This window comes from Vipera ursinii (genome assembly GCF_947247035.1).
Source record: "Vipera ursinii genome assembly, chromosome: 1".
NCBI lineage: Eukaryota > Metazoa > Chordata > Lepidosauria > Squamata > Viperidae > Vipera > Vipera ursinii.
This window is the reverse complement of record NC_139512.1, coordinates 272,695,533-272,722,998: the sequence shown is the minus strand read 5'-3', so window position 1 is coordinate 272,722,998 and position 27,466 is coordinate 272,695,533. Positions and strand designations below refer to the sequence as shown.

Here is a 27,466-nt window from a genome sequence, read left to right as displayed (position 1 = left end):
TGCAAGCAAGATGTCTAGTTAGCAGCCCATAGAGTTACATGGAATTCTAAAAACCTACAGAATAAGATGTGCTTATTACGGTACACCTGAACCTAGTTACAGATAGATCAATCTCATTCATCAGGTTTTTTTCTTCAATTGTGAAAATGAACATTGCCCACTCCCTATAATGTGACCCTCCGGGACACGATATATTAAAATAAATCCTAGCACAATGTTTTGTATACTTTGGTAATAGTGGCAGCTCCATAACCTATTTACATATAATACTGTAACACTACAGCTGCATACCAAGCAAACAAACAGTAAATGATACCCTAATCAAGAAACTGCCAGGGAGAAAATAATCCCCTTCCACACTGACAGGGCAAGTTACTAAATATAAACAGAAATCAAACCCTCCTCCCTTCTAGCGCTGAAGAGGTTACCTGCTCTGGTAATGAAACGTCTCCAAGCATGCAGCCAAGGTCCCAGAACACCAAGGGCTCCACAAAAAATGTTGGAGGCAAAAATGCTATGAATATGTCAAAAAAACTATGTTAATTGAAGTAACTATTGGGAAAAAATATTTTGATTTGCTTATGGAATGGTTGCATGAATTTGTTTAATGATTGCGAGGCCTGCAGTAATGCCTGACAATTGGGGAAAAAATGATCTCCCTTTACAAAGAGAAAAGTAACACAAGTTAATAAAAAAGTATGGAGGGGGAATGTGTCCGGGATTTAGTCGAATTCAAAGGGTATGCAACATGATAATGAGCTAAATTTGGAAGTGCAGTACAGTTTGGCCTTGAAAAGAGGATGTGCAGAATGACAACTCTGAATTTCCCTCCGTTCAGTCACGGGGACCGCTAGAAGCTAAAGTTCAAAATATTTAGAGGGCTGTGGGTTCTCTTTGCATAATGGTTCTTAAACATGCAATCAAAGCAACGTCTCCCACCTATCTCATGATCAGGTCTCAAATTATCAATGACACTTTTTTTTTCAGTAACGCTGGAGAATGTTTATTGCTAACCATTTGTTATTTACTTCACCAGCAAAAGAGATGGTATCTGTCCTCTGCTAACCACAGCGCAACTCCCTGGTGAATTTGTTTTTCATTTGTTTTAATCAGAGATAAGGCTGAAGTCAAGCATCTGCGTGCGTATGTACATGCACAAGATTTTGCCTACGTCACTCTTGCACACCTATCTTAGGCACATACCTGATGTTCTGATGGATTTTGGTTTCCCAGAGGTTATATTTAATAAGAGAGAATTACTGATGCTCAGAACATCTCAAGACAGGCAGTACACATCTGGTAAGTCAAGAGAGCTAACACAGTCAGAGTCAGGTAAAGCAAAGACTCTATTCTATCCTCGTGAGCTTTTTTTTTTAACTCAAGAGAAATCTAAATAGAAATGTTTTGTTTTATCCAATATTTAGAAAGCATTATATTGATGTGTGGTAAATTGTCCCTTGAGGAGACTGAATCCTAAGCAGCAAAAACTCTGCACAATTCAAGGGTCTCCAAATGATTTAGGATAATTTCTTCCAGGATCATTAGGCAAGTTACAAATTCTGACAGTGAGCACCAGTTTGAAAAATGGAGATTCATATGAACAGATATCTTCCCAAGAGCTTTTTGTCTCTGAACATCTGTCAATATTATATGTATAAAAACCTAGATATTGGGAAATGTTGGGGCTTGCTTAACAGTGCACTTCAAGGATAGAAAATAAACTTTTATTATGTTTATTAAAGTTATATAGATATTTCTTTGGAATATATAATACCCAGTTGGGTGATTTTGCGTCAGTCTGTCTCTCTCTCTCTCTCTCTCAGCCCAACCTACCTCAAAGGTTTGTTGTAAGAAAAATAGGAGAAGAAGTTGTGCTGGATATTTGCCACCTTGAGTTATTAATAAAAGAAATAATAAAGATATAAATAGAAGAGACATAATGATTATTTTATAAACAATACTTTGATTTTATGATTTTTCTAAAAAGTATATTAGATTCTGTAACAACTCATCATTTTACATTAGAAAAACTGCTTAATCTAAGGTGGGGTGTTTTTTTTGTCTTCTAATTGGCACTTCCTTGATTTATCGCTGTCACCAAATAATTATTTTTGTTTTTTCCTCTCTCTCTCTTTAAGGACATATTGTCAGTTGCTATACTGGATGATCATTACTGACTAAAAGCAGCACAAATATTCCCTGCACCCAGCTATACCATCTGATTCTCCAATTTAGAAAGTTCTATTCCTGCAGGATTTCCTACCTTGGTGCAAAGATGGAAGCCCAACAGAACAAGCTCGAATTCTTCCATAAGCTGGGCTACAGCAAGAAGGAGGTGTGCAAAGTGCTGGAGAAATTAGGTCAAGAGGCTTCGGAGAATGATTTGCTGCAAGAATTGATTCTCATGGGGAGGAGACCTATGGAGAGTGGGAATGGGGCACCAAGTTTTCAGCCCAATCTTGCTGCCCATGGAATATCTGGGCCCCTCCCATTCCCGCAGAGCTCTACTGAGGAACCAAGTGAGGCGTCTGGTCATTTGAGACCTATTGTAATCGATGGGAGCAACGTTGCAATGAGGCAAGCATCTTTCCATTTTGTTGTCTCAGGGGCTTCTATTTGCTCTGCAGACCTAGAATGTTAACAGGTCAAGATGGAGTATTTAAAATATGCTGAACACAACTGTGGGTTTTGGGGCTGAGGCCACTCCTCTATTCAGGAAGGCATAGTATTAATGGTGTGATTGTGTTGCATTTGAACTTTTATGACATAAAGCTCTTCTCTAACGTATTTGAGCTGTGACAGCATGCAGATGTGCTACATTCAAATAGTGGGCCCAGGAAGGACATTTCATGTGTGAACTGATCTTATCTAAATTGTAGCTGAGGAGACTAAGTACACATGCAAAAAAAAAGCTCTCTTTTCGAAATTCACTTGTGCACGTTTCCTAAACTGACAGGCATCCTATCTCGGGGAGATCTGCACCCAAGGCCTGTTAAAGTTCTGCTGCCCATTTTATTACAAAATCCAAGAGAAGATAAGAGTCCTTTTTATAACAACAGATTACACTGTTTTTTGTAGAGCTCCTGATGACAAAAACCAGTGTGGTGAGTGACACAGAAAAGAGTCTGCAGAATCTGTGACCTTACATGTAAACATATTGGGGGAGGGGTGGAGAAAGAACAAAAAAATAATAAATGATGCATGCATGCACACATCACTCCACTGAGCACACCGCCCTCCAGTTATACTGAACTGCAAGTTTTGGCACTATGAATTTTTGTTAAGTTTTCTTACCATGGTATGTTGAAGGAAGGGTTTCACAAAGCTGGACTCTTCTAAGGTGAAACTTCAATCTATCTACTACATTAGTTCCTGGATTATGTAGGCAGCATGCCCGGCTTCTTTCTCAGATTTGCATGACAGTTTTGTGTGTCCTTGATTTACCCTTGAATAGTGTTTCTCAAACCTGGCAACTTTAAGATGCGTGGGACTTCAACTCTCAAAATTTCCCAGCCAGCTATGTTGGAGTTGAAATCTACACAATGTAAAGCTACCAACACTGCTAGCTTAAGTTTTTTTTATATAACATTATTGGCTTTTAATTTTTCTGTTTGCTTTTATGATGTGTTTTAAAATGTGTGTACATTGCCTTGAGCTGTTTTGCAATTATGCAGCTTTTATGAACTGAAATATTCGCAGTAATAGCCAACTGGCACTTGCTGGACTATGAGTCTCATAATTCCCCACCAGCAAGATCCCATCTGCTGAGAATAATGAGAGTGGTAGTCCAACACATCTAATGGTCTCAGAATGATGCATGCATGTACATGCTGTTCATCTAATCAAGAAAGTGTTAAAAGTTGGGAGTAAATGATTCCTGACTCACGTCTTTAACCAGCATAGGTAACCATACAAATGAGCTGCTTTGCCTTCAGTGAGGCATATCCCCAGTATCTCAGGAAAATGCAGTAACGTGTGTGAGAGAGTCAACAAGGATTTTACAATTTGTCTTAAACAACCCAGAACATGCAACCCCAGAGGGGATATCAGGGACTCCAATATCAAGCAAATTGTATCTAACAGGACAATTACAACAGTGATAATGTAAATAAGCCCTTATGTTTAACAATCAAAAAGCTCTGTGAATTTGCTTAGTGAATGTGTAAAAACTCTGTTGGTAAAACTAAAGGAAATGAAAACCACTTTGTTCAATGCCAGCCTTCTCTAGCCAGTTATGGTTAGCTTACTACTCAAATAATGGCTACTGCTCTATCTTGGCAAATTGTCTTAAGATAACGAGATTGTCTCCCTAAGTAAATAGCAGGCTTCTAGTTACTTTGCATACCAAAATACACCATAAAGTCTCAGTAGAATTAAATTCAAGTAGGGTATCAACACCTTCTGATAACCTAACAATGGATTTCGTCCATCACAAGTCGATGTGCATCTCCCCTTGGTCCATGCCATAGGAACTGGAATTGCCGCTAGGCTGCAGGAAAGAACTTTTTTTTAGATTAGAGAGATGTACATGCAAATATGTAAACAACAGTTAATTGCTGCACAATTGGGAAAAAATGTGTATAACCTATGATACTCAGCTAGGTGGCAGCACCTGAACAGGGTTGGATTTAGTTTCCATTTGGACACCCTAGCCCTAAAAGCACCTCAGAAGCCAGCAATGGCAAAAGACTTTCATATTTTTGCCAAGAAAACTACACTAAAATGTCCTTGAAGCTATCAGAAGTCAAACATGACTTGAAGTGTATTTTACCCTACAGGATATAATAGAAGCAGTAACTAATATTCAGAATATGCAAAGTAGAATAGTCATTAGCTTACTAGAGTTTTTGAACGGATTCTTTTACAATATAGAAGAAATTAAGTAGATTTACTATGTAATTGTGGGATATTGCTAAATTATTACCTATTTGGTTAGGTTCCATGAAGACAAGAAAAAAAATCCTGCTTCTTCCTTTCTGTCACAAGTTCATGATCTGTGTTTCACTCAAAAATTTTGTTTATTTTATATGAAACCACCTGGAGTCCAGGGAGTAGATGGCATACAAACTGCTTCAGTGAAAAACCTGTTCCTAAGCTGAGAATTCTAAAAAAAGGATGGAATAAATGAATACATAAGAAGAGAGCCTATTAATTGTGGGCAATTAATTTAAGTGTAATTTTAAATCTATAATGACAGTCATTTTTACAATTAACCTGGATCCACTGTTCAAAAATAACTTTCATTTTGTCCATTGTTAAAGTATTTTGTTCCATTTTGGGTTATTAATTCAAATTTAAGTGCTCTTCTCCATTTACCTACTTGGGTTATTTATTTATGTAATCTTTACTTCTTTCTGATTCCCTCTACACAGAGTCCAATATGCAAATTCCCATCATATAATGTTTTCTTTTCAAAAAAGGGAATAAATGAATATGGGGAAAGTCCCATTAATTATATGCAATTAATTTAAATATAATTTTAAGTCATTTATGTAAGATTCTGCTCTTTATAAGATTCTAGGTGTTGCCATAGCATAGCATTCAAAATCCAGATGTGGACTGCATTTTGAAATTGTAATGTATCTGATAGAATCTAGATAACTAAAAAATAGGTAGAAACTCTACTTCATGCAGAATACACAAGTACCTTAAGTATATTCCCTGTTACATTTCAAATAAACATCTTCAGGCTGAAATAAATTTTACTGCCAACAGTTTGATTTCAGGCAAAATTCAAACCACCCAGGTGTCACCTTTTTAATAAGATGATACCTGGGTGATTAAAACACCCGACTTTTTTTTTTTTATAGAAGTCTCCCAGGCATCTAAAAACTTTACTGGGATTTTTCAAATCTGATCCAATCCTGAATATTAGACATCTTATTATAAGTGCATTGCTAGATCCATTTGTTTCCTATCTTTCTCTTGGCCCTGCATCCAGATAGATTTCTAGGTCAGTAGAATACAAAATAATATCTAATTTGAATCCTTCTTCCCAAAAGCTTCATAACAAAATAGGTGTTGGAGATAGACAAAGATAAGTCTTCTCCCTTTACTTTGCTTTTAAAAGATAGATCTACCAAATGCCATTGTTGTTATGGGTAGGAGCAATCAGATATGTTAGTACATCAGACATATTTTGCCTTTCCTGGAACTGATCGTCCCTCCATCAAAATCAATACTGAATTTACACAACAGTTAGAAAAAGAAATGCTTTTAGACACATTTTGAGCTAGGAAATGGTTTTCAGTACAGAATGAAATACTATAAATCCATTTTAACAGAAAAAAAAGCTATTCCCACTAGCCAGAAATTTTAGCTGCCAGGCACAAGAACTCCTTTAAATCCAGCATATGATATATATGGCAGAAGCCATTAAAATGTACTGAACTGGCTAACATTAAAAAATAATCGCTTTTCATTTTTTTTCCAGTCATGGAAATAAAGAAGTGTTTTCATGCTTAGGAATTCAGCTGGTGGTAGACTGGTTCAAACAAAGAGGTCACCAGTACATCAAAGTTTTCGTTCCATCTTGGAGAAAGGAACATTCTCGATTTGATACCCCTGTTACAGGTATGAACAAATCCAACAGTATGGATTTTCAGTATGAAGTATTAGTTCCCAGTTATACAGTAAATAATTCATATTGCAATCAATGAGATTAAATATTTATCAGAACACTGCTTCTATGGAAGCACAAAAGGCGTAAGGCAAAAAAGCACAATTAGAACCAGCCCAAATCAGTTTTGCTATAGCTACTGGTTTTCAAATAGTTAAACAAACTTTAAGTTCCTATTATTTTTGTCTAAGAAACAGCTAGCTTGGTTATTTATTTATTTTACCAATAACCATAACTTCAAAAAACTACCCAAAGTATGCTTTTTCCTTTGCTCAGCTCCCAGATGTGAGAATCAGTTGCTGAGTTATCGTAGATTCCAAGCCAACTTTGAGCACATATCACATAGCTTATTGGATTAGTTTATAAAATAAACATAACAAGCAATGTTTAAACAGGGAATGTGTGATCCTTCAAAAGTTGCTGATCTTCTAGTATCTCTCAACATTGGCCAGGTTGTCAAGAACTGATATTCAGGAACATTTGAGAGTCCACAATGGACCAGATAATTTACATTTCAGTTCATATTCTAATTAAATGGAAAGCATTAGGATTTATTCCAAATTAAATGGGCACCAAAATGGTGTTTTATAAATTCATGAACTTGATGAATCAGCAGGGGATTGGGCAAGAAGACCTCCACAGTCCCCCTCACCTCTATTAATTCTGTATTCTGAATGAAAACATGACCAAGCTGTTTTTTGATTCCTTGTGCAATGCTGATCATTGTGAAACCCATCTTCCACTTTTGCATGCGACTATTTTTTGTATGTGTGTGTGTATTTGTTCATTTTGTTGCCCCATTTTTACTTTTAGATCAGCATATCCTTGAAAGTTTGGCCAAGCAAGCAATTCTCATCTACACACCATCCCGCAAAATAAAGGGCAAAAGAATGATGTGCTATGATGATCGCTACATTGTCAAATTGGCCTATGAGCAAGACGGGGTCATTGTTTCCAACGATAACTTTCGCGATCTACAGAATGAAAATCCTGCATGGAAATGGTTTATTGAGCAGCGACTGCTCATGTATTCTTTCGTCAATGACAAGTAAGAGTCTGGTATACGCACAAACAAGATTTCATCAGTTTCTAGCTGAATTCTAATGTTAAAAAGTGCTGATTTCAAGGAGCAAGAACTAAAGTTTAAAATTTGGAAGCAGGAGCATGACAATCAATCAATCTTTTTTTCTGTCATAGACCAGCAGATGAAAAAAAATATCCACAATTAATTAGAGCAAAAAGGAAAAAAAATATAATTGCTGTAAAATATCTAAAAAGTATTTGAGCAAGTATTACAGCGTACTGTACAAACAGTACTTGGATATGGTCAAGGAAATAAAACCAGATTGATCTAAAAATAACAAATAATAATAATAATTAATGATTATTAATGATTATTAACTTAAGATAAAACAAATTAGAACAACTTGGATATTTAGTTATGGAAATAATTTTATTTGCTACCCTGAATCAATATAGATATAATTTGCAAAATTGATAGAGACTGTGGCTATAATAGACATTTAGTCAAATTTTTGTTCCCTTTTCCACACGGCCAGGACATATTTTTCTGCTGCACATGTGTTCTGTCCTCATTTTTACCCACATAGCATCCTTATAAAGTGAGTTATGCTAACAAAAGTGACCTTCTCATTTAAAATCACTTTGGGAGCTCAAAGATAGAATAGAAGCTTGAATTGAGTTTCCCCAATGCTAAACAATACTTAATTAATCAATTTATTCGGGAGAAGGGCGGTATATAAATTTAATAAATAATAATAATAATAATAATAATAATAATAATAATAATAATAATAATAATAATAATAATAATATGTTATCAGTGCTGTACTGGTTTTCAGAGGTGTTATCTTAAACCTTTCTAACTTGCCTCCCAAGGTAGAAATGCAGAAAATGGGCAACCAGACAGATTTATTGTGCTGGAGTGGTCACTAACTGGTTTTAATATACAATCTGTATCTGTAGCTTCAAAGGGTTTGCCCCATGCAGATTTGCTATTTCCAATATTCTAATTTATGATGGCTTTAGAAATGTAAAAATATTCAAAACATGTTTTGAGAGTTTGTATGTATATTTGCAGGTATTTTTTCTATGAGGACATTTATTTGAATGTTGAAAGATATAAAGATAGGTTGCGAACTTCAGCACGTGTCAGAAAATCATGAGAACGTTGAGACAGTAATTTCTGTTATTATTTTTAGATTCATGCCACCTGATGATCCTTTGGGCCGACACGGACCTTCTCTTGACAATTTTCTTAGCAAAAAACCTGTTCTCCCTGAATCAAAATGGCAGCTCTGTCCTTATGGTAAGTTTTGTTCAATGCTTAATCCATTAGTTTGCCAGATTTACAATGAAACCAGTTACAGAAAGAACAAGACTAAAACCCTGGCTTCTCTCAACAATAGTTCATGATAATTTGCACATTATTTGCATATTCAGATATTTACATCTGGAACCCACAAATCTTTCAAAAGAGAGCAAGCACCCACCTCGTTTGACATTATACACACAGAAACACCCAAACGTTCCAGGTTTCAGTTTGGCTAAATCAAACATTAACCCTCCCAGAATGGTTTGGCTAAGCAATATGTTTTCTGCATGAAGCAAAACACATTTTTCATTTTATGCGCACCTCTAGAAATGCCCATGAAGTCTCAAAGTGAACCTGTCAAGAAAAATCTTACATTATCCCTGGTCTCATTTTTTTCTTCTTTGTAGTAAACTCATCCTATGGAGGTAGAAATATACAAAGGCTAAACCAAGTATTAGGCAAAGCATTTTTATATGCTTCTGCATACCTGGCAAGTGCAAGGATATAAAGGAATATTATGGTAGTAAAATTTCAGATTTTAGTACGTTGCACTCCCTTTTGAAACAGTGAGAATTAATAAATAGTGCAATAATAATAATGCCTGCCCCATTTTGTATACCACATTCTTTCATGCACCATCAATTACAATCTTACATAAGAGAAGCTTGCTATTACGGCACTAACAAGAATAGTCGGCGTGTTTTGCTTATTCAATGGCAAAATTATATTCTCCAGACATATTTTCCTGAAAACTGGAATAATTTTTCTAAACATTATTCTGTATTTGTATACAATCAAAGTACAGGTAATCCTTGACATATGACTACAACTGGGGCCAGAATTTCCATTGTTAAACAAGGCAGTTGTTAAGTGAGTTGTGTCCAATTTTATGACCTTTTTGCCACAGTTATTTAGCAAATAACTGCATTTGTTAAGTAAATCCAGCTTTCCCCATTGCCTTTGCTTACTCGAAAACGGCTGGGAAGGTTGCAAATGGTGATCAGGTGATCCCGGGATTCTGCCACTGTTGTAACTGCAAACCAGTTGACAAGCCCCTGAACTTTGATCATGTGACCACAGAGATGCTGTGATGGTCATGAGAGGGTTGGTTCAAAGTCATTTTTTTCCCAGTGCTGTCATAACTTCAAATGATCACTAAACAAATAGTTGTAAGTCAAGGACTACCTGTATATGGAAAGATTATTTTTACAAAATTAAAAAGCATAAGATCCTCCGGTCTGCTTCTACGCCCACTGATACTAGCCAATTATTTAGTCATTTTACTTCCCACAGGCAAAAAGTGCACATATGGCTTCAAGTGCAAATTTAATCACCCAGAAAGACTGAACTGGGACCATCTCTCTGTAGCTGATGAACTCCGTGTTAAAGCAAAAACCTACTCAGCCAGTCAGAAGACCGAAGAGAAGAAGGGAATAAACCCCACGAGTAAGAGTGGACATCCATCATCTCTATATAGTCCTAGAAGTGGCATTAACAGAAACAGCACCGCATTCAGCTCAGAAGTAGTTCACACGAGTGTCCCACAACAGATGGGAGAGTACCAGATGGATTCAGCTAACAACTGGGCAAACATGTATCAGGACAACCACCAGGCTCCATTAACTTTATTACAACATGGCCAAACTGGATACGCAGCAGTGGTATCTGAGCAATTCGCTGCCTCTTCTCTAAATGCCAGGACTTATTCTGGAAATATACTTGGAGGATCTGTAAAATATGAAGCCCTAGTAGGTGAGCCCCCTAGGGATCATTATCTCAGGTACAGCCAGGCTCCACTTTTGTCTCATCACAACCGGTGCTTGGACTGTCCATGTTTAGAAATGTGCAACTTTCAGGGGTGTCGCAGAAAACAGGCATCAGCAATACAGGCCTTACAAACACCTTCCTTTTTAGCAAGGCAGATCTCAAAGGGCCAGCCCAATGAACAACAGGATTCTATAGATTCTTCAGCTGAGATATTTTCATATAGCAAGTATGGAGATATGGGTTATACTGGACATTTGCAAACCAGACTTTGTGACCAAGTATTTTTGTTAGATTCCAACTCACTCGGAAGACACAGTTGTCCTTCTGGTGTGGAGTCTCAGCAGAATTTGGCTCAAAATCCATTTTCTCAAGAGGAAGCAAGTGTCCAGCAACCCCTAAGGTTTATGCTCCCGTATCTTCAGGAAAACCAAGCCTCAACTTCCTCCAACACAGACATAGTGAGAAATTTTATACCATTAGCTAAGACGCATGGGAACCTGCATAGTAGGTTCCCTAATAGGAAACCATGGTGAAGTTTATCTCATGTTGTCATTGCGCAAGGTACAACCTCAGCAAATCAACTGATAAGAACAGATACAGATATATAGATACATACACACGCACAAATTTTCTTTTTACTGGTGTTTTGTCACCCTCAGAAACATCCTAACTTTCAATCCATTAAGCCGATTTGTAATCTTATTTGGATCCTTCTTACATGCACTTTCCACAAACATCTTAGATGGCTTCAGCTTCATATATGGGTTTCTATTTAACCATTCCCCAACAATTTCTTATTCTTTTATCAAACCACGAGCAAGGTTTTTTTTTAAAAAACAACTTATGTTTGGTAAGGTTTTTGTTTAACACTTATTCTACACTTGTCGAACTCCAGGTGGCTACATGGATATGACCATGTAGAGTAGGTTCCATTTGTTATTTACTGGACTATCCTATTTATAGTTTTCTTGGCAACAATACAACAAAAATATAAGAATTATTTGCAATTGCCTTTTTCCAGGATGTTTTTCTAACAGATCTGAGATTTCCTGGTGGTCTCCCATCCAGGGCTGTCACTGCTGAGGCTTTAACAGAGCAGCCAAGTTCAGTAAAGGACGGCCAGCTGCTCTGACATGCTAGTCTTGCAGTAGAAAGGCCAAGGCACAAATGATAACAGTATTCTCCCAATAACCAAGGTATACATTTTCAGTCATTCTCACTAGCTGGACTCCATGTTTTAGGCTTATGAATGTACACATTTATACTTCCTTTCCTTAATACTCAACAGAGAAAATAAGCCTTCAGTTGGCATCAAGTCATCCCCCCCACACCCCCTTTAGTTGGTGCATTAATTGAAACACCTCCTGGACAAATACTTCTTCCCTCAGATTGGTTTAGTTTGTTATTTACTGGACTATCCTTGAATATGGTATTTTCAGAAACTGCAACTGATCCAATACAGGGAGATACCTGGATTGTTATCCAAAAACCTCCATTTTGATATATTTCGGTAATATTTAAAAAACAATCTTCACAGGTTTCTAGTGTTTTTAAGGTTAGTCCGAAGTGCTGATGCTAATATAAACAAAAACGTATTTTACTTGATATACTTGTTTTTGAAAGTGCCAGTTAATTTTTCCTTATATTCCTGAAGCTGTGGATGGAATATAATGTATTTTAATGGCTTATTCTGCAACTGCTTCCTAATTTAGTTATTGACTGCTTGTGGGGAAGTTGTGCAAATTATATTTTGTTTTTGAATTCAAAATGAATATATAAGCTACCATGAGGACCTATTTGCGGAAAGGTGAAGGACACCTTTTAAATAAAAATAAATAACCCAATTACATCTAGTGTATCTCTTGTGTCAAATAAACCAAGTTATGACACATAAGGGAATGCTAATGCATTGGTGGGCTGGTATTTATATTGCTACTGAAGGGACTAGGTATATCTAGGACAAAAATATTATGGTAGATCCCTTTTCTTCATGCCATATTTCCCAATGGGAACTTCCTCCTCTCATTAGAAAAAGATGTACTAGCATATATCCAAGTTCTAGATCCTGTATCTTACAGGTAGTTAACTTATGACTTAATGGAGCCTGATCTCTATTACGATTAACAGCAACTTAACCATTGTTAGAAAGTAACATATTGCATAAATAGTAGAAAACATATGTATTATTGGCTGAGTCCATGTGCTTTTATATTCCCTATGACGAAAGTTCTTGTTTTGGAATGTCATTCTGTAATTTTTTATATTTGTCATTTACCTCAGACAGTGCTGATTCTTATAAGAATTTACTAAATCAAATAAAGTGATTCATTTATAATTTTCATACAAGCAGTCCTTGACTTACCATCACAATTGGAGCCAGAATTTCCACTGTATGTTGGTGCAGTTGTAAAGTGGGTTATCATATGACCAAACCAGATTTTATGACCCTTTTTTACTGCAGTCATTAAGTGAATCTCATGCTCAACAAGCAAATCATGCAGTTGTTAAGAAAATCCAGTTTCTCCAATTGACGTTGCCTGTCAGAAACTAGCTGGGAAGGTAACAAATTGTGATTATGAAACTGCAGGATGCTGCAACTGGTTGCAAGTGTGAGCCAGTTGCCAAGTGAATTGCAATCATGTCACTGCACAGGTGGCATGACAATCATAGGTGTGAAGACAGATTGTAAATTGCTTTTTCCGAGGTAATCCTTGCTTTGAATAGTTGTTAAATGAATGGTTGTAAGTTGGGAGCTACCTGTATTAATATATAACAGATAAAAATAAGCAATCAAAGATTGTGCCAGTATGCTTACTAAGGTTACTTCTTAGCAACTGCAAATATCAGATACCAAGCAGATTGTTTCCTTAAAAAGTACCGATAGTAACATCTGAACAAGCATTAGATTTGCTTTTATGCTATGGATTTCAAACCTAATAAAGAGCTTTCAGGGTCTGAATTTGAAATCAGAATCATCGTGTATCCTAGCACTGACCAATTATTATAATATAATATTATAATATTATTATAATATCCACAGCAAAACATGTTACTTCCTAGTTAAAAAGACACAAAACAGATGTTACAATATATTTTTTAATTTTTATAAATAACTTATCTGTTACAAAGACAGTTAACCCACCTAAATCACAAAACCATCAACTCAAGATATCCAAATTATGTTTTATTAATAAAACAGGTAAAAAGTCATTTATCAATCTTCACATAGAACTGCAGATGAAGCTGAAAAACAAAGCTTCTTTTTTTTAATAACATAATGCATTCAATTCAAGGACTTTGGATTTACCAACTGATTGATTACTTGGGATACTAATTTAATTCCCATATTTAAAAAATTACAAAGCCTTTAAAACAAAGGCATTTGTATATTTTCATAAAACCACTTGTAAAATTGCTGTTAAAAGATGTCCACTGGCAAATATTTACAGTGGGTGACAGTCTTACTTTGTCTCTCGCTACATTTAGGCTGCAATAGTATATCCACTTACCTTGCAGTAAGTCTCACTGAATTTAATGGCACTTAATTCTGAGCAGATACACACACAATTTTGCTGTTCATTGCTTCTCCTCATCTCATCCCGAGAGATGACATATCATTTATGTAATACGCAAGAGAGCAAAATAAAAATAAAAATAAAAAATAAAACCATGATCTTGGTTTCTATTAAAAGTTTTCCTAATCACCTGAATAGATTTCCTTAGAAACAAGGGCATGAAAAAAAGAGAGATGCTTGGCATGGCTTCAAGTCTACTTGTTTTCTCTTTTCCAGGCTGTCTTTCAAAGGATTCTAATTATTGCTATTCTCCACCAAATCAGGTTTAAGAACTGGCTGCCAACCATGACCATATTAATGTTTTCTGCTATTGCTGCTATTCTGTGTACTCAGTATGTCCCTCTCCCTCCCAGATCCAGTATTTTTAATTCTGGAGAATTTTAAAGATACCCAGCAAATGAAGCAAGCCTAACAGATGCAGATATCCCAGGTGTTGGGACTCAATTTCCCTTCTGCTTTTGTTTGCTGGGCAGAATCTTACCAGGTGTCACCCACCGTAAAAATCAGTGTCCTGAGTGAACTAGAAGCACGAACATTTCCTGCATTTTTAACATACTGCATCTGCAGGTCTTCACAGATTACCAGCATTTACAAGAGCAACATACAGACAAGAAGAGGCAGACAAGAGCTAGATTGTGCATTGTCGTGAATGCTGTTTTAAGGCACGGCTTCTCTCAGATCAAAAACTTTTTTTAACGCAAAGGGATCACAATCGTGCATAATCACTTAAAGGGAGAAAGAAAGTTAACAAAGACTATTACACTATACATTGAGAAATACAAGAAATAATAAAAGGTGGAGAAAAGTCATTTAAGGGAAGATTCTAGAACTATGTACAGTAGGAAAAGCCTTGGGGGTATTTCACGGTGACTATGGTACAGACAAAGCATGCAGTTTTCTTTTCTCATCTTCAGAGGATTGTACTGATTTTTTTGTCTTCACAGTGTGGAACTGTTTTCAGGAAGACAAGATGAAGAGTACCTCTGCATTTCTGAAGTTCTTCTATGATTCCTGGGCCCTCTGTGGCAGCAATTTGTTCCTTTTTCATTTCCTCTGTGAATGTAGTGTTTTACTGAAAGCTTTACAAAAACAAAAAAAGCTATCAATCTAATTCCTTCCCCTGTCAAAATTCAGTAGTGACATCTGTGGAGAAAGGCTGTTGGGAACACCAAAGCACTGAACCTGGTGGGAGTTACTCTTATGGGCATCTGGTAATACTGTACGTGTCAGGCAACTGGCAACCAAGTTCTTTCAGGAGATCACCTTCCAGCCGATGAATTTCCAGCTGCCTGCAGCACAAGACTGAGGTATTATCTCTGTGTCATGACATTTAACATTAGTAATAAACCTTGTCACATGTTCAATTTTACAAAAATCCTATGCATAAATGATTATTTATCCCAAGGAAATGACACAATAGTCAAAAGTTGGATTTACAGAAGATAAGTAAGCCTCCCTGGCTCAGAAATGCCTGGGCATCTCACATTGTTCACAACGATTTAAGGCTGGGTGATTTAAAAAAGTACAAGCTGTACAATTCCACTGAGCTCCCTCATCTTCTTCATTATCTGGAACAGTCTTTGGTGTTTTGATCACGGATTTTTGATCAGCTGAGGTGGAGGGGGAAAAAACCAATGGTCAAATATGAATAGCTGAACAAAATATATGTATGTTCCCCCTTTCCAATTATTATTTATTTAATAAACAAATTTATATAGCCACCCATCTGACCCAAGTACACTCTATGTAAGCAACACTGATTACATATTAAAACTTTCAAATATTATTTTTACTGCTGTGATTTTAAAAGTCCAACTCATAATTCAAAAGTGAATAAATTACTACATAGGCAAGGTGAGAAACATGCAAGTTCAAGAGCCATGGGGAAAAAAAAGAGGATCTTGGTTGAAATGTACTGGACCTATGTGTACTAAAACAATTTGCTAGGACTTGACATATTGCCCTCTTTCTTTTCTTGGCTTTGGGTACTCGCCTCTCTGTTTTTCTAGCTTCAAGTCATGTGAAACTATGCAGCACTCTATAGGATTTGTTTTTGATGGTTATTTTAAAAGAGCTATACCCCAAATCCTGAAAAAAATATGAAACGAAAGGTTCCCACTTCCCCTGGGGAAAGGTGCAAAAGAAATGCTGGTGTATTCCTGGTTTGGAGAAATTAGGGGTGGGTAATACTTTTTCAAGAGGGCCGAGTCTTCTGTTAAGATCTATCTGTCCCTTATTTTCAGTCTACCAAGAAAGATAGAGAGAGCTCAGAAAGAAAACACAGCACCATAAACACTAAAGAAACAGTGTTTGGGAAAGAGTGTTGTGATTCAGGGTCAGCCTGTGGGTTCGGCAGTTGGGTCGGATGACTCAGAGGAGGAGGAGGGGGGTGTTGAAGACCTTGCTGAGGGGGTTGAAGATCTTGCTGATGAGAGCCCTCAGCCAGGCCCCTCCCACTTGGTCACCACGGAGACCCAGCTGTGTGAGCCTGACATCGTGGATGAAGATGACCCACAGCTGGCCCTGTTCAAGGACGCCCGACGCAGGAGGCAGTCAATTAGGAGTAAACAGAGGAAGGCAATGGGGCTTCTCGGAAGGAGGCAGAGAGAAGCCACGCCCTGAACTCTATATAAGGGGAATGTGTGGGGAGGGCTGGTTTGCTGAAGGCAACCGCTTGGATAGTTCGTGTTTCTTAAAGCTCCTGTTTCTTGGTTCGTGTCTTGTTTCTTTTTGTAGCTATAAATTTGGCAGGCGTAATTCCAGCCTCTTGCCGTTTGTAAAGGGGTTGTCCCTGCCTTTTCTGCAGGGCCGGTAGCAGGCTGGTACAGAACAAAGAGTATGTGTGAATATCCCAAGATAATTTCTCAGTTCTTATGTTTAAAACTGAAGAGAAATCAAACGTCCTAGCGTGTGTAAATGTATAGCTCCTGTCTTTTAAAAAAAATGGGATGATGCAAGAAAAAAGAACAAATAAACAAGAATAATTATAGCAAATGAATGTGATGATTTTTTTGAAAAGAAAAATAATTACTAGCATTACCTTTGGGTTTTGGTGCCACCGGACCTAGAAATCCAATATTGTCATAAAAATTATGGATGGCACTGGGATTAAAATGTGGTCCTGGGAAAAAAAAAGAATACATCATATAGAGCTAGGATGGCAAAGGCAATTAAAACTGATGCAGTGGGATATTTATGATCAGGGTATCACTGGTAACGTTGCATAGCTATCCGTTGTTTTAAAAGGAATTTCTGAGGCCATTTAATAAGATCCACCAGCTTCGTATACTCATATATGAGCCCATTCACATTATAATACAAAGGGGATGGGGGAGAAAAACATTTACTTCAAAGGGAAAGATAATCAAGGTGAGCTCAGGGGACTTTAAGAGTTTTCACTAAAAAGTATAAAAATTTGTTCATAGATAAAATGGCCTTAATTATTATTTTCTCCCCCTCTGGGATTTTCCTATAATGTGGTAGAATCTCTAATAAAACATCAAATTTAAAATTGAGAATTAAGAATACAGACACCACAGTTGATAACCTCATCCTGAGTACCTAGACTAGGGGTAGGCAACCTTGGCTCTTTTATGACTCGTGGACTTCAACTCCCAGAATTCCTGAGCCAGCCATGCTGGCTCAGGAATTCTGGGAGTTGAAGTCCACGAGTCATAAAAGAGCCAAGGTTGCCTACCCCGACCTAGACAGTACATTATCTCATTTGAATTTAAGAAAGGAACATATTGATATTTGGTACTCTAAGCATTAAAAAAAAATACAGTAATGCTGAGTTTCGTTTGTCTGCATTCCAATTGCTAAAATGTATCAATTTCAATTTACTTTATTGCACTTTTAATACACCCAAAAGAGGAATTCTTTGGGTGATAAGCTGACTGGAAAAATGAAAATATTTGACCCATTTTCCCCAGGAATATGTCTATAATTATGAAGCAAAGAAGTGTATCCAACTCGTAACCTGTACATTATTCTGAAATAGTAAAAAGACCAATTTAGATTCTGACATAATTCTGAATTTACACCCTGATTTAGAGTAGGATTTTTTTTAAGAACACATATCCTCTTTCTCCTCCATCCCAAATTCTAAGGCTGCTTCCAAATGAAGGCTATTATAAGTCCCACCACTGCAACTAAGTGCAAGTACTGAATTGCATCTCTGTGCATAATAGAATATGGCCACATGTTACTAACTACTTATTACGTTTGGCTAAGTTGTTTTTCTCCCTACTCAAATAAATATAATTTTAAATTTTTAACACCCCCCCCAAAAAAAAATCCGAACCAGAGGAAATAAAAGATAACTTTTAACTACACAGCTAAGAATTTTCTTTTTATTATATAGCACTGTTAATTACATCAAACTGAATCCTTTTTACCACAGAAGCACTTTAGTGCTTTCTACAGGGGAGTATAGTATAGCAGTGGCCCCCAAAGACCAGTTCCATGGAGAGGGTTTTCTTGGATTGGAAGGGGGGTGGTTTCATGTGCTGCCTGCATCTGGTGGATGGGGCTTCACTTATTTGCATAGCTTGGTTTACGATATTCACGGAATGGTGCTAGTCTGCGGACCAGGGGTGGGGGGTCCTCTGCAATAAAGTACTGCTCTAAGGAAGCCACTCATTAATGCAACTCTTAAAACAGCAGCACCTTTTTCTTCAGTAGAAGCCTGAAGAAAATTGGCTGCTTTGGTAGAATAAAGCTTTGTTCTCTTGAAGGCCAACACACTTCTTTAATAATTTTCAAAGCGTGCACAGCCCTATTCTGCAGTTCTCGAACCTTACATACTAAAAGATAAAAAGACTGTTCATATTTCTAATACAATACCTCTTGCTTGAAAAAGATCAATTTCTTTGGTTAGGCAATCTATGTCTATTTGAAGCTGTCTGTTACAACTTCTTAACTGTTGCATTTCTTCAAGCTGAAAAACACAGAATTATTAGTTTCATGGCTATGATAACAAGACATGGTTATTGGTTGATGATGGTGTCATTAGAATTATATAATCATTTTAATATTTTAAGCCGTTCAGGCAACCTCTTGGGTAGGCTGAAAAACAATTAAATATCTGGAAATCAAATAAATGACTACCTAGATCTCATAATCATAACTTTAAATACTGAAATAAAATTTAGCTTTTAATAAATGAAAGCTCCAGAAAAATATAAAGCTAGATAAAAGACATGTTATCTAGGAATAATTATATTAAGAACAGGCTTGATTATAACAGAGATATGGCAGTAAGCACAAATAACTGAAAAAGTGCTCCATATGAATGACTTCTTAATGTTTCTGAATATATTTTCTGAATGTCACTCTACTTCTCAATTTGTACTTTGCTCACCACATATCCTGCAGATTTCATACCTAAAAACTGCTTTTTTGATTTGATTTATATTAATTTTATGGTAATACTGGATTATTCTGTATCTCCAGAAATGATGACTTACTGAAGGAATTTGGGAAGCAGAATTTGATCTTTTCAGCCGCCTTCGTGTTAGATTATTCTCCATTTCATTGACTTCTGATTTTAGTTTATCCAGCTTTTTCTTTTGAATCTCAAGTTCTCGTTGAAGCCGTTCCATCCAAGCCTTCTGATGTACTAGTAAAGCTGAAGAACATTAAGATACCATCTTAACCAATTTAATGTTCTCTTCACAGCATTTGTTTTAACCCAGTGCAGTCCTAGGACAAACAATTATATGAGAATTTCCCAGTTTGTCCAATATGAAACATAGGGACACATAAATAATGATTTATAAAAACCATAAAAACCAAGTTTATAACAATCTAATCAATATGGTAATTTCAAAGTGCATTATTAAATTAATCAATATGTGAAATTTAAATTTTCCCTGCTTTTGCTTCCTTAGTTAACTTTCTAATCTATAAGAACAAACTTCCATATAACCCTAGTCTGTTCCTAATAAACAATCACCTAATTATAGCCTACTCCTTTTTCTATTTTCTTTACTTATTAATTTACATGTCATTTCAATTATTATCAACCTCAAATGGTTTACATCTTCTATTTTCCCAATTAAAAATTATACATAAATATTGATAAACCAACATTCTGAATCATAATTCTAAACCAAAAATTCCATTGAAAATAAACATCATACCACAAAAGGAATAATTCATAGCACATCTGCCCCTAAGGCTTTCTGGAAAAAAAAAGGTTCCAAAAACCTCCTAAACCCACCAGGGTTGGAGTAACGCAAGTGATTCTCAGGGGAATCTCAGCTGTTCCAAAGTAGCGAGACAGTGATTAAGAAGATCTATGGGGACACTGATGGTGAAATTCTTTACAAGAAATGGCTTCTGCTTTTCTTTTTATGCAGACAAAAACAGTTGTGAGAAGACGATCTTGGAGATAACCACATGTAATGCTATGACGGTTCTTCATCGCTTGCCTCTTCTACACAATCCGTAATTTCTACTCACCATTTCAGTTTTCACTCTCAATTGCCCCTTACAAATCCTAACTGATTAATCTTCCCAATTAGTTTCTCTGCCAGCAGGAACCAACTAGAACCGTATCCTAGTTTCAAACATTTGTGATTAATTCCTAAATTTTCTCTAAGTAGATTATGACCTTGTCATGCAAACTAAACGAAACCAAAACAAAACCCTAACTCTGTATCTCAAACTCTTTCATATTATCCTAGTAGTAAGAAAGGTGGTAAGAGCCACAAATGGGATAGTGTTGGTGAGTCACTCAAAGCTTGTTGTACCTCATTACATATAAAAACATTTTTTATGAAATATTATGGTCCTCTTTATAAGAAAAAGAGACATCAAACAAAGCAATTTCTTAAATCTATGTTTAATTATTTTCAAATAATTGCTTCAGTGTAATCTGCTTCTAGCTTAAAGCTCAATGTTTTAACAAAGCATTTAAAACTTTGTGAATCACATCTTAATTAAAAGCATTATTATGAGGTCTCTTGAAAATTGACCAAAAACTGGATTAGTGGAAATGCTGAATTAGTGCTGATTCATGTATGTAAATACAATTGAATGAAATGCATTTTAAGCAATCCATTGGATTATTAACTAATTAGATAACCCTTCTTAGGGGAATCTAGATAAGCTGATAATCAACACAAGAGTCCCTTAGAATGGATACAAACTCCAAATTTCAAAGAATAAAACGCTGGATGCTGTTGATAGACAAGAGGAAGGTCTTGACAGCCTAAAATCCTGGAAACAAGGTTTCGGGCATCACAGGAACATGAAATAAATATCTGTAGTCTAACGCAAACTGGCATATCCTCCAGCTTTCCAGGCAACCCTCTACTCCACAAATCACAGGGAGTACAGCCGGATGTAATAAAATGTAAGATGGAGATTTGTTGGAATACTTTTCCAAGTTCAACATCATAGCATTCCAAGAAACATGGTTAGAAGATATTCAAGGGGGTGAGATGGCTCAGTGGTTAAAAATGCTAACTTCTCAGCTGAAAAGTTCAAGACATGAGCACTATGCAGTTGGGTGAGCTCCTGCTACTCACCCCAGAGCTCCTGCCCATTTAGCAGTTCAAAAGCATGCAAAAGCAAGTAGATAAATAAGTACCACTTCAATGAAAAGGTAACAGCGTTCCATGAGCCTCAGCACAGAGTCATGCTGGCCACATGATCGTGGAAGAGTCTTCAGACAATGCTGGCTCCCTTGGATAAGAAACGGAGATGAATACTGCTCCCAAGAGTCGGAATTGCCTGGACAGGGGATACCTTTACTTTATCTTTAATGAAGATATTCACCTTCACATCGTGGCATATAACAGCATGCAAATTTAGGAATGAGCCCTAAGGGGATTATGTTTATTTGCCAAGGGAGAGTTAGGCTGGCAAGGAGAACTGATTCTCAAAGAAGACCCCCTTCTATCTTCTAGCTATTCAATTTAAATATAAATCATCTGAAGTTGTGGTGCTAAATGTTGTGTTCTACATTCCTCTCCTTACTTCTCCCTGATATCTGGGTGCAATTAGAAAGACAATCTTTGCAATTAGAGAGACAATCTTTGCAATTAGAGAGACAAATACAAAGCCATTGTGATCCTACTGAAAGACTTTAATGTTAAGAGTGGGGACTTCTTTGCATGATTATGCCTATGTGGGCATCACACCTTTCAAGAAAGCCCTGGTTCAACCCTTTCTTAAAAACCATCACTTGATCCCACCTGCCTGGACAAAAGGGTATTTGCTAACGTTGAAGTGAGGCAAGCTAGAAGGCTCAAATGGTCCAAGGCAGGGGTGTCAAACTGCGGGTCAGGCGCATCATCCGGAAGCCGCGCTCACCCCATTGCCGGCAATGGCAAAACTGTCCTGATACGTTGTGCGATGTCACGTGACGTCACGAGTTTGACCGTGTCTGGTCTAAGGTGTGCACAAAGACAATTACAAGCTTTATGAAACTCTGAGAAGGCCCAGTCCTGAGTGATAATAGTTGTTATATCTACTTAAGACTCAAATGGAATATTTACCAGTATCTCAATCTATGATACACATCAAAAAACTTTCTCATAGAAAAATTGCCAGCTAGGAACTGTCAGCCCATAAAATTTAATTGGTTCAACCTTGATTGCTCTTGTTCATGAAAGACCTAAAAGCTGTTTTGTATTTGGTTGAAATAAATAACCCACACCAAACCATCATACCCAGATGTTAAAGTTTAGGTACAATTACAAGAAATAGTCAACAAGAAGGGTCAACAGTTGATCTGACCTACAAAAGACAGTAAAAGAGTCCAACTGAATCATATTTATGTGAGGGAGATTGGCGGTTCTTAAATATGATAAATAAAAAAATAATTTGGAATATTCTGCCTGATATACTGAAGAAGCATAAGCTCCTATTTGGTATCCCCATCTCAGCTACAGTTTGGGAGGATTTTTACACTAACTTATTTGTCAACTCTAAACAGGATCATCCAGAAACGATGACTGCCGAATCTCTGATCCTTGACAACATCCCTTCATTGGCCACCAGTGACAATGATAGAAATTAAGCACATTATTCAGTCACTGAATCCCAATAAGTCACCCGGTAAAGACTTCTTAAGTCACAGAACTTTTTAGCGCTCCACTACTAGCAGGCTGATTACATACAGACAGACAATACTGGCCAAATCCCAGCAGGTTGGGAACTTTTCATTACAGTTCCCATTCACAAAAAAGAAAACACACACCACCACTAAATTACAGACTCCTATGCCTTATTGATATAACAACGAAGATGTATGCAAAACATCTCTTGAAGAAAGCAGAGGATTGGCAATTGAGAAGAATATACTAGCAGAAGAATAGTCTACATTCAGACTTGGTACTCGACAATAGATCATTGATTTATTCTATACTATATTATTACCAAATGCACCACAGATGGAAAATATGTTTACATCTTTCATAGATCTAAGTGTGCCATTAGATTCCATAAATAGAGATATCTTATGGAAGAAGGCTGTCAAGCTAAATATGGAGCCTAGTTTTCTATACCTGGTAAAGGCCCTCTGTACTAATACATACTTGAAAGTCCATACTGGAATAAATGGCTCTCTCACCCACAGTATCCACTTATAAAAGTATTAGACAAGAATGTACTTTGGCCCCAAACTTTATGTTAACAACATCCCATAATTTCTCCATTCTACAGATGTTCACTTGCCAAAGATCCTTAACAGACACATCAATATTCTTTTGTATGCAGATGACATGATTCTGATGACAGCCTTCCAAGCAGGCCTGAGAAAATTGATGGGGAAATTAGGTTCCTAGTGCACTTCTAATTTTTTTAATATTAATAAATCCAAAGTGATGGTTTTTGGAAAAAGATGGCCAAAACACAATTGAAATTTGGAAGAAGAACCTATAAAACAAATAGATTCCTTCTCACACTTAGGAGTAGTTTTTGTACATACTGGGTCTTGAGCCACTCACTTCAAACAAATCTTTATAAAGCAACAATAGTATCAAAAATACTAAATAGCTTGGTTACAAACATCAAAGCTCTCTGTTCCTCATTTTAAAGATCCAAAAGATAAAAACTGTACCAATACTAACAGGTATTGGTGCAGATCTGTGGGCCTAAGCAACTTTTTTAGTATGATTTTAGGGACCAACAGGAATATACCTACTTTAGCAGTAAGAGCTGAAACAGATACCAGGTAATTTGTAATGTAACAGTAATTAAAGCCTTTAATTATTAGCTGACAATTCTTTCAATGGCGCCCAACAGCTATCCCAAATATGCCAGAACTGATGGGCATACTACAACATACCATATGGACCAATCAATTTGTCCAAATCATCTCATATTAACAGCTTCTCAACACATTATCTGCCCTCAGTCAGACATAAGTCAAGACAATAGAAAGAGAGCTTTGTATATTAAGACCCTGATTTTGAGTCACTTGCAAACATCAGGTTGTTGCAATGATTTGCCAAAAAATTAAATGGCCTTCCAGACAGAAAAATATGTGACTATGGATTTCGTTCAATATCATATATACAGATGATTCCACCAAGTGACATATTTTGAGAACATGTATTTGAGGACTATCAGAAATAGAATACATTCAGTGTCCTATTGAATTATCATTTATATGCCTCAGACAGGATTATAACAAAAGATTATCTTATTTGAGGGGAGGAAGGGAGAGAGAAGAGAGAGAGACAGACAGATTCATTAAAACTATTAAGCTTATCATCAGGGCTGTCCAAAATTTTATAAAACACACTGGGGTTGCATGCAAACATGATGAATTCACCTACAGACACAATGTTTTGAACTTTAATATTCATTTTATTATACATCTCTGCATTGTATTTTACTTTATTCTTTTAAAATTATTTTACTTTATTTTATCTCACTTTAATTCAGTTTATTTCACTTCACTGAGTCTCACTTTACCTTATTTTATTGTATCTTACTGTGGTTGATGGCCGGCTTTAATATGGTCAATTGCCTGATTAACTCTATCTAATTAGAAAATAAATGCCATTTTTAACTTATATTAAATCACAATAATCTCTGATAGATGATATTCATGGTTTCCCCAACCACTGAAAAATGAGCCTGTATATTTGATATGTGTTTTCATTTCATTCCAGAAAAATCTCGTTTTTATCATCCGTTGACAATGGCAGAAATATTCAGTAAATGTATCATGTTGTCTTAAGATTTGTAATTATGTTACATGAACTTGATAAGAATTTGTTAACAACAGAATAAAAGAATTAGTATCGGCAAGCAGACAAACCTCTCTTAAGAGAATTTGCACTATATATCTATAACACTCTGGTAGTGTGATATGGAAACTGTTTATTGAAAGCCATTGTTCAGAAATATTTCATAGTTTACAACGTAACTGCAGTACAGGTACTCTCAACTTACTACTGTTCCTTTTGTTACAATAGCACTGGAAAGGGACCTAGAACCATTTTTCACACTTAGCACCCTTGCAGCATCCCCATGTTCACCTGATTAAAATCCAGATGTTTGGCAATTAGCCAGTATTTATGACAGCTGCACTGTCTGGGTCATGTGATCACCTTCTGCATCCTTCTGATAAGTAAAGTCAATGAGGAAGCCAGATTCACTTAACAATTGTGTTACTAACTTAACAACTGCGGTGATTCATGTAACAACTGTGGCAAGAACGGTCGTAAAATGGAACAAAAAACAAAATTCACTTAACAACTGAGGCTTCCGGTAGTGCTGCCGCGCCGAATGGCGGTGTTTTGAAGCCGCTCGATCCTGGGAAGCGTCAAAGCGCTCGGAGGCCGCGAAAATCAGCTGTCCCGCGGTGCCGGAGTCTCTCCCTTGGGAGAAGAGGGAGAGGCGAGCTTGTTTGGGTAGAGGTAGAGCTCCCCTGTGATTCTCTCAAATAGTTTGGGGGATAACAGGGTGAGCTCCCTCGGAGCCCAGGCTCTCTCCGCTCTCAGGACGCTTTCGCTCCAAAAGGAGTGGAACCAGACGCGACAACTACACCTGCTGCTTAGATGGGACTGTGAGTATTTTTTTTCTTTGAGAAGCAGGCAGAGCAAAGCAGGAAGATCTGAATTTTTAAGTTGGATTTTAACTTTAACTCGGACTCATTATCTTCTTCAAGTTCTAAGTTGGAAATGGAGTAAAAATGGCGCTGGAATGTTTCTGTCTTGTGTGAAGTGACTGCGTTGGAAAACTGTTATATTTTGCTACATAGCAAGAGATACAATCTGCAACTGATTCTACCCAGTACCGGATTTTGCGTATTTGAAAGCTTGTTCTTTTTTTTTTAATGGAAAGTCAAGGAACTTAGGGAGAACTTTTATTTTTTTCTCTCCTTTCCCTTTCTTTCTTTTTTTTTTTGAACTTTGATTCTGCTGGGTGAAAGAGGAAATCGAAACCTAAGAGATGGCTGCGAGATGTGGGGGAGGCCCTCCAATCTCTAAGAATGTTATTTCTTCTCCTTTACCACAAGCTGCAGGGCAGACTTAGATGAAACCTACAGTACAACCACCTTCCCCCCCACCTCCTGCATTCACACTGGCAGACATTCAGCAAGTTGTGATGCAGTCAAATGGGAGTGAGTTTGGATATGGTTTCTTATAAGGAATTACTTAGATTTGAAGGGAATGATTGGCAACTTAAATCATTAGAGGAGTTAAGACAAGAAAATATACCGGTAAGCTACTCTTGGTTTCAATATATTTTTATATTTTTAAAAGAGCCTTGGTGGAGCAGTGGGCTAATGCCTCCTTAAGTAACACCAGCTGCCTGCAATTAGTGCAGGTTCGCATCCCACCAGGCTCAAGGTTGACTCAGCCTTCCATCCTTCCGAGGTAGGTAAAATGAGGACCCAGATTGTTGGGGGCAATTAAGCTGACTTTGTAATAATGCCGCTTGGGGTGTGTGTGAAAGCCCTAATAAGCAGGCATATACATAGAATGAAGGCTACTGCTAAGCTTGTAAGCCACCCTGAGTCTTCGGAGAAGGGCGGGATATAAATAGAATTAAAATTAAATAAATAAATAAATATATCCAATTGAAAGCTAGGTGGAAGTTAGATCAAAAGGTTGGCATCACAATTACAGATCAAAATTTAGTAAAACAAATTAGAGACTTAAATTGTGCACATATAAAGAGGATATATAATGTTTTAATTGA

At 36.8% G+C, this 27,466-nt stretch overlaps 2 protein-coding genes and 1 long non-coding RNA gene across 4 annotated transcripts in view; 2 read left to right on the top strand and 1 right to left on the bottom strand.

Moving 5' to 3' along the window:
- The first annotated feature begins 1,216 nt into the window (after window positions 1-1,216).
- Window positions 1,217-7,791, top strand: ZC3H12D (zinc finger CCCH-type containing 12D). Its single transcript, XM_083349523.1, has 4 exons — window positions 1,217-1,299; window positions 2,139-2,577; window positions 6,434-6,573; window positions 7,433-7,791. Exons 2-4 carry the CDS (start codon window positions 2,276-2,278, stop codon window positions 7,669-7,671), a joined length of 681 nt encoding a protein of 226 aa, XP_083205649.1. The 5' UTR covers window positions 1,217-1,299; window positions 2,139-2,275; the 3' UTR covers window positions 7,672-7,791.
- A 2,621-nt stretch (window positions 7,792-10,412) lies between these two features.
- Window positions 10,413-15,407, top strand: LOC310632348. The gene is made up of 2 exons (XR_014490843.1): window positions 10,413-10,706; window positions 15,241-15,407. It is a non-coding gene; the product is annotated as an uncharacterized lncRNA (long non-coding RNA).
- Window positions 13,810-27,466, bottom strand: part of TAB2 (TGF-beta activated kinase 1 (MAP3K7) binding protein 2) — a 50,579-nt gene continuing 36,922 nt past the window's right edge. For both annotated transcript variants that reach the window (XM_083349521.1, XM_083349522.1), the window contains exons 4-7: window positions 19,765-19,925; window positions 19,142-19,235; window positions 17,337-17,417; window positions 13,810-15,906 (exon numbers count right to left, since the gene is read on the bottom strand). In XM_083349521.1, coding sequence (XP_083205647.1) covers window positions 15,758-15,906; window positions 17,337-17,417; window positions 19,142-19,235; window positions 19,765-19,925 — 485 coding nt within the window. In that variant the 3' untranslated portion in view covers window positions 13,810-15,757. The remainder of the gene's footprint in view (window positions 15,907-17,336; window positions 17,418-19,141; window positions 19,236-19,764; window positions 19,926-27,466) is intronic.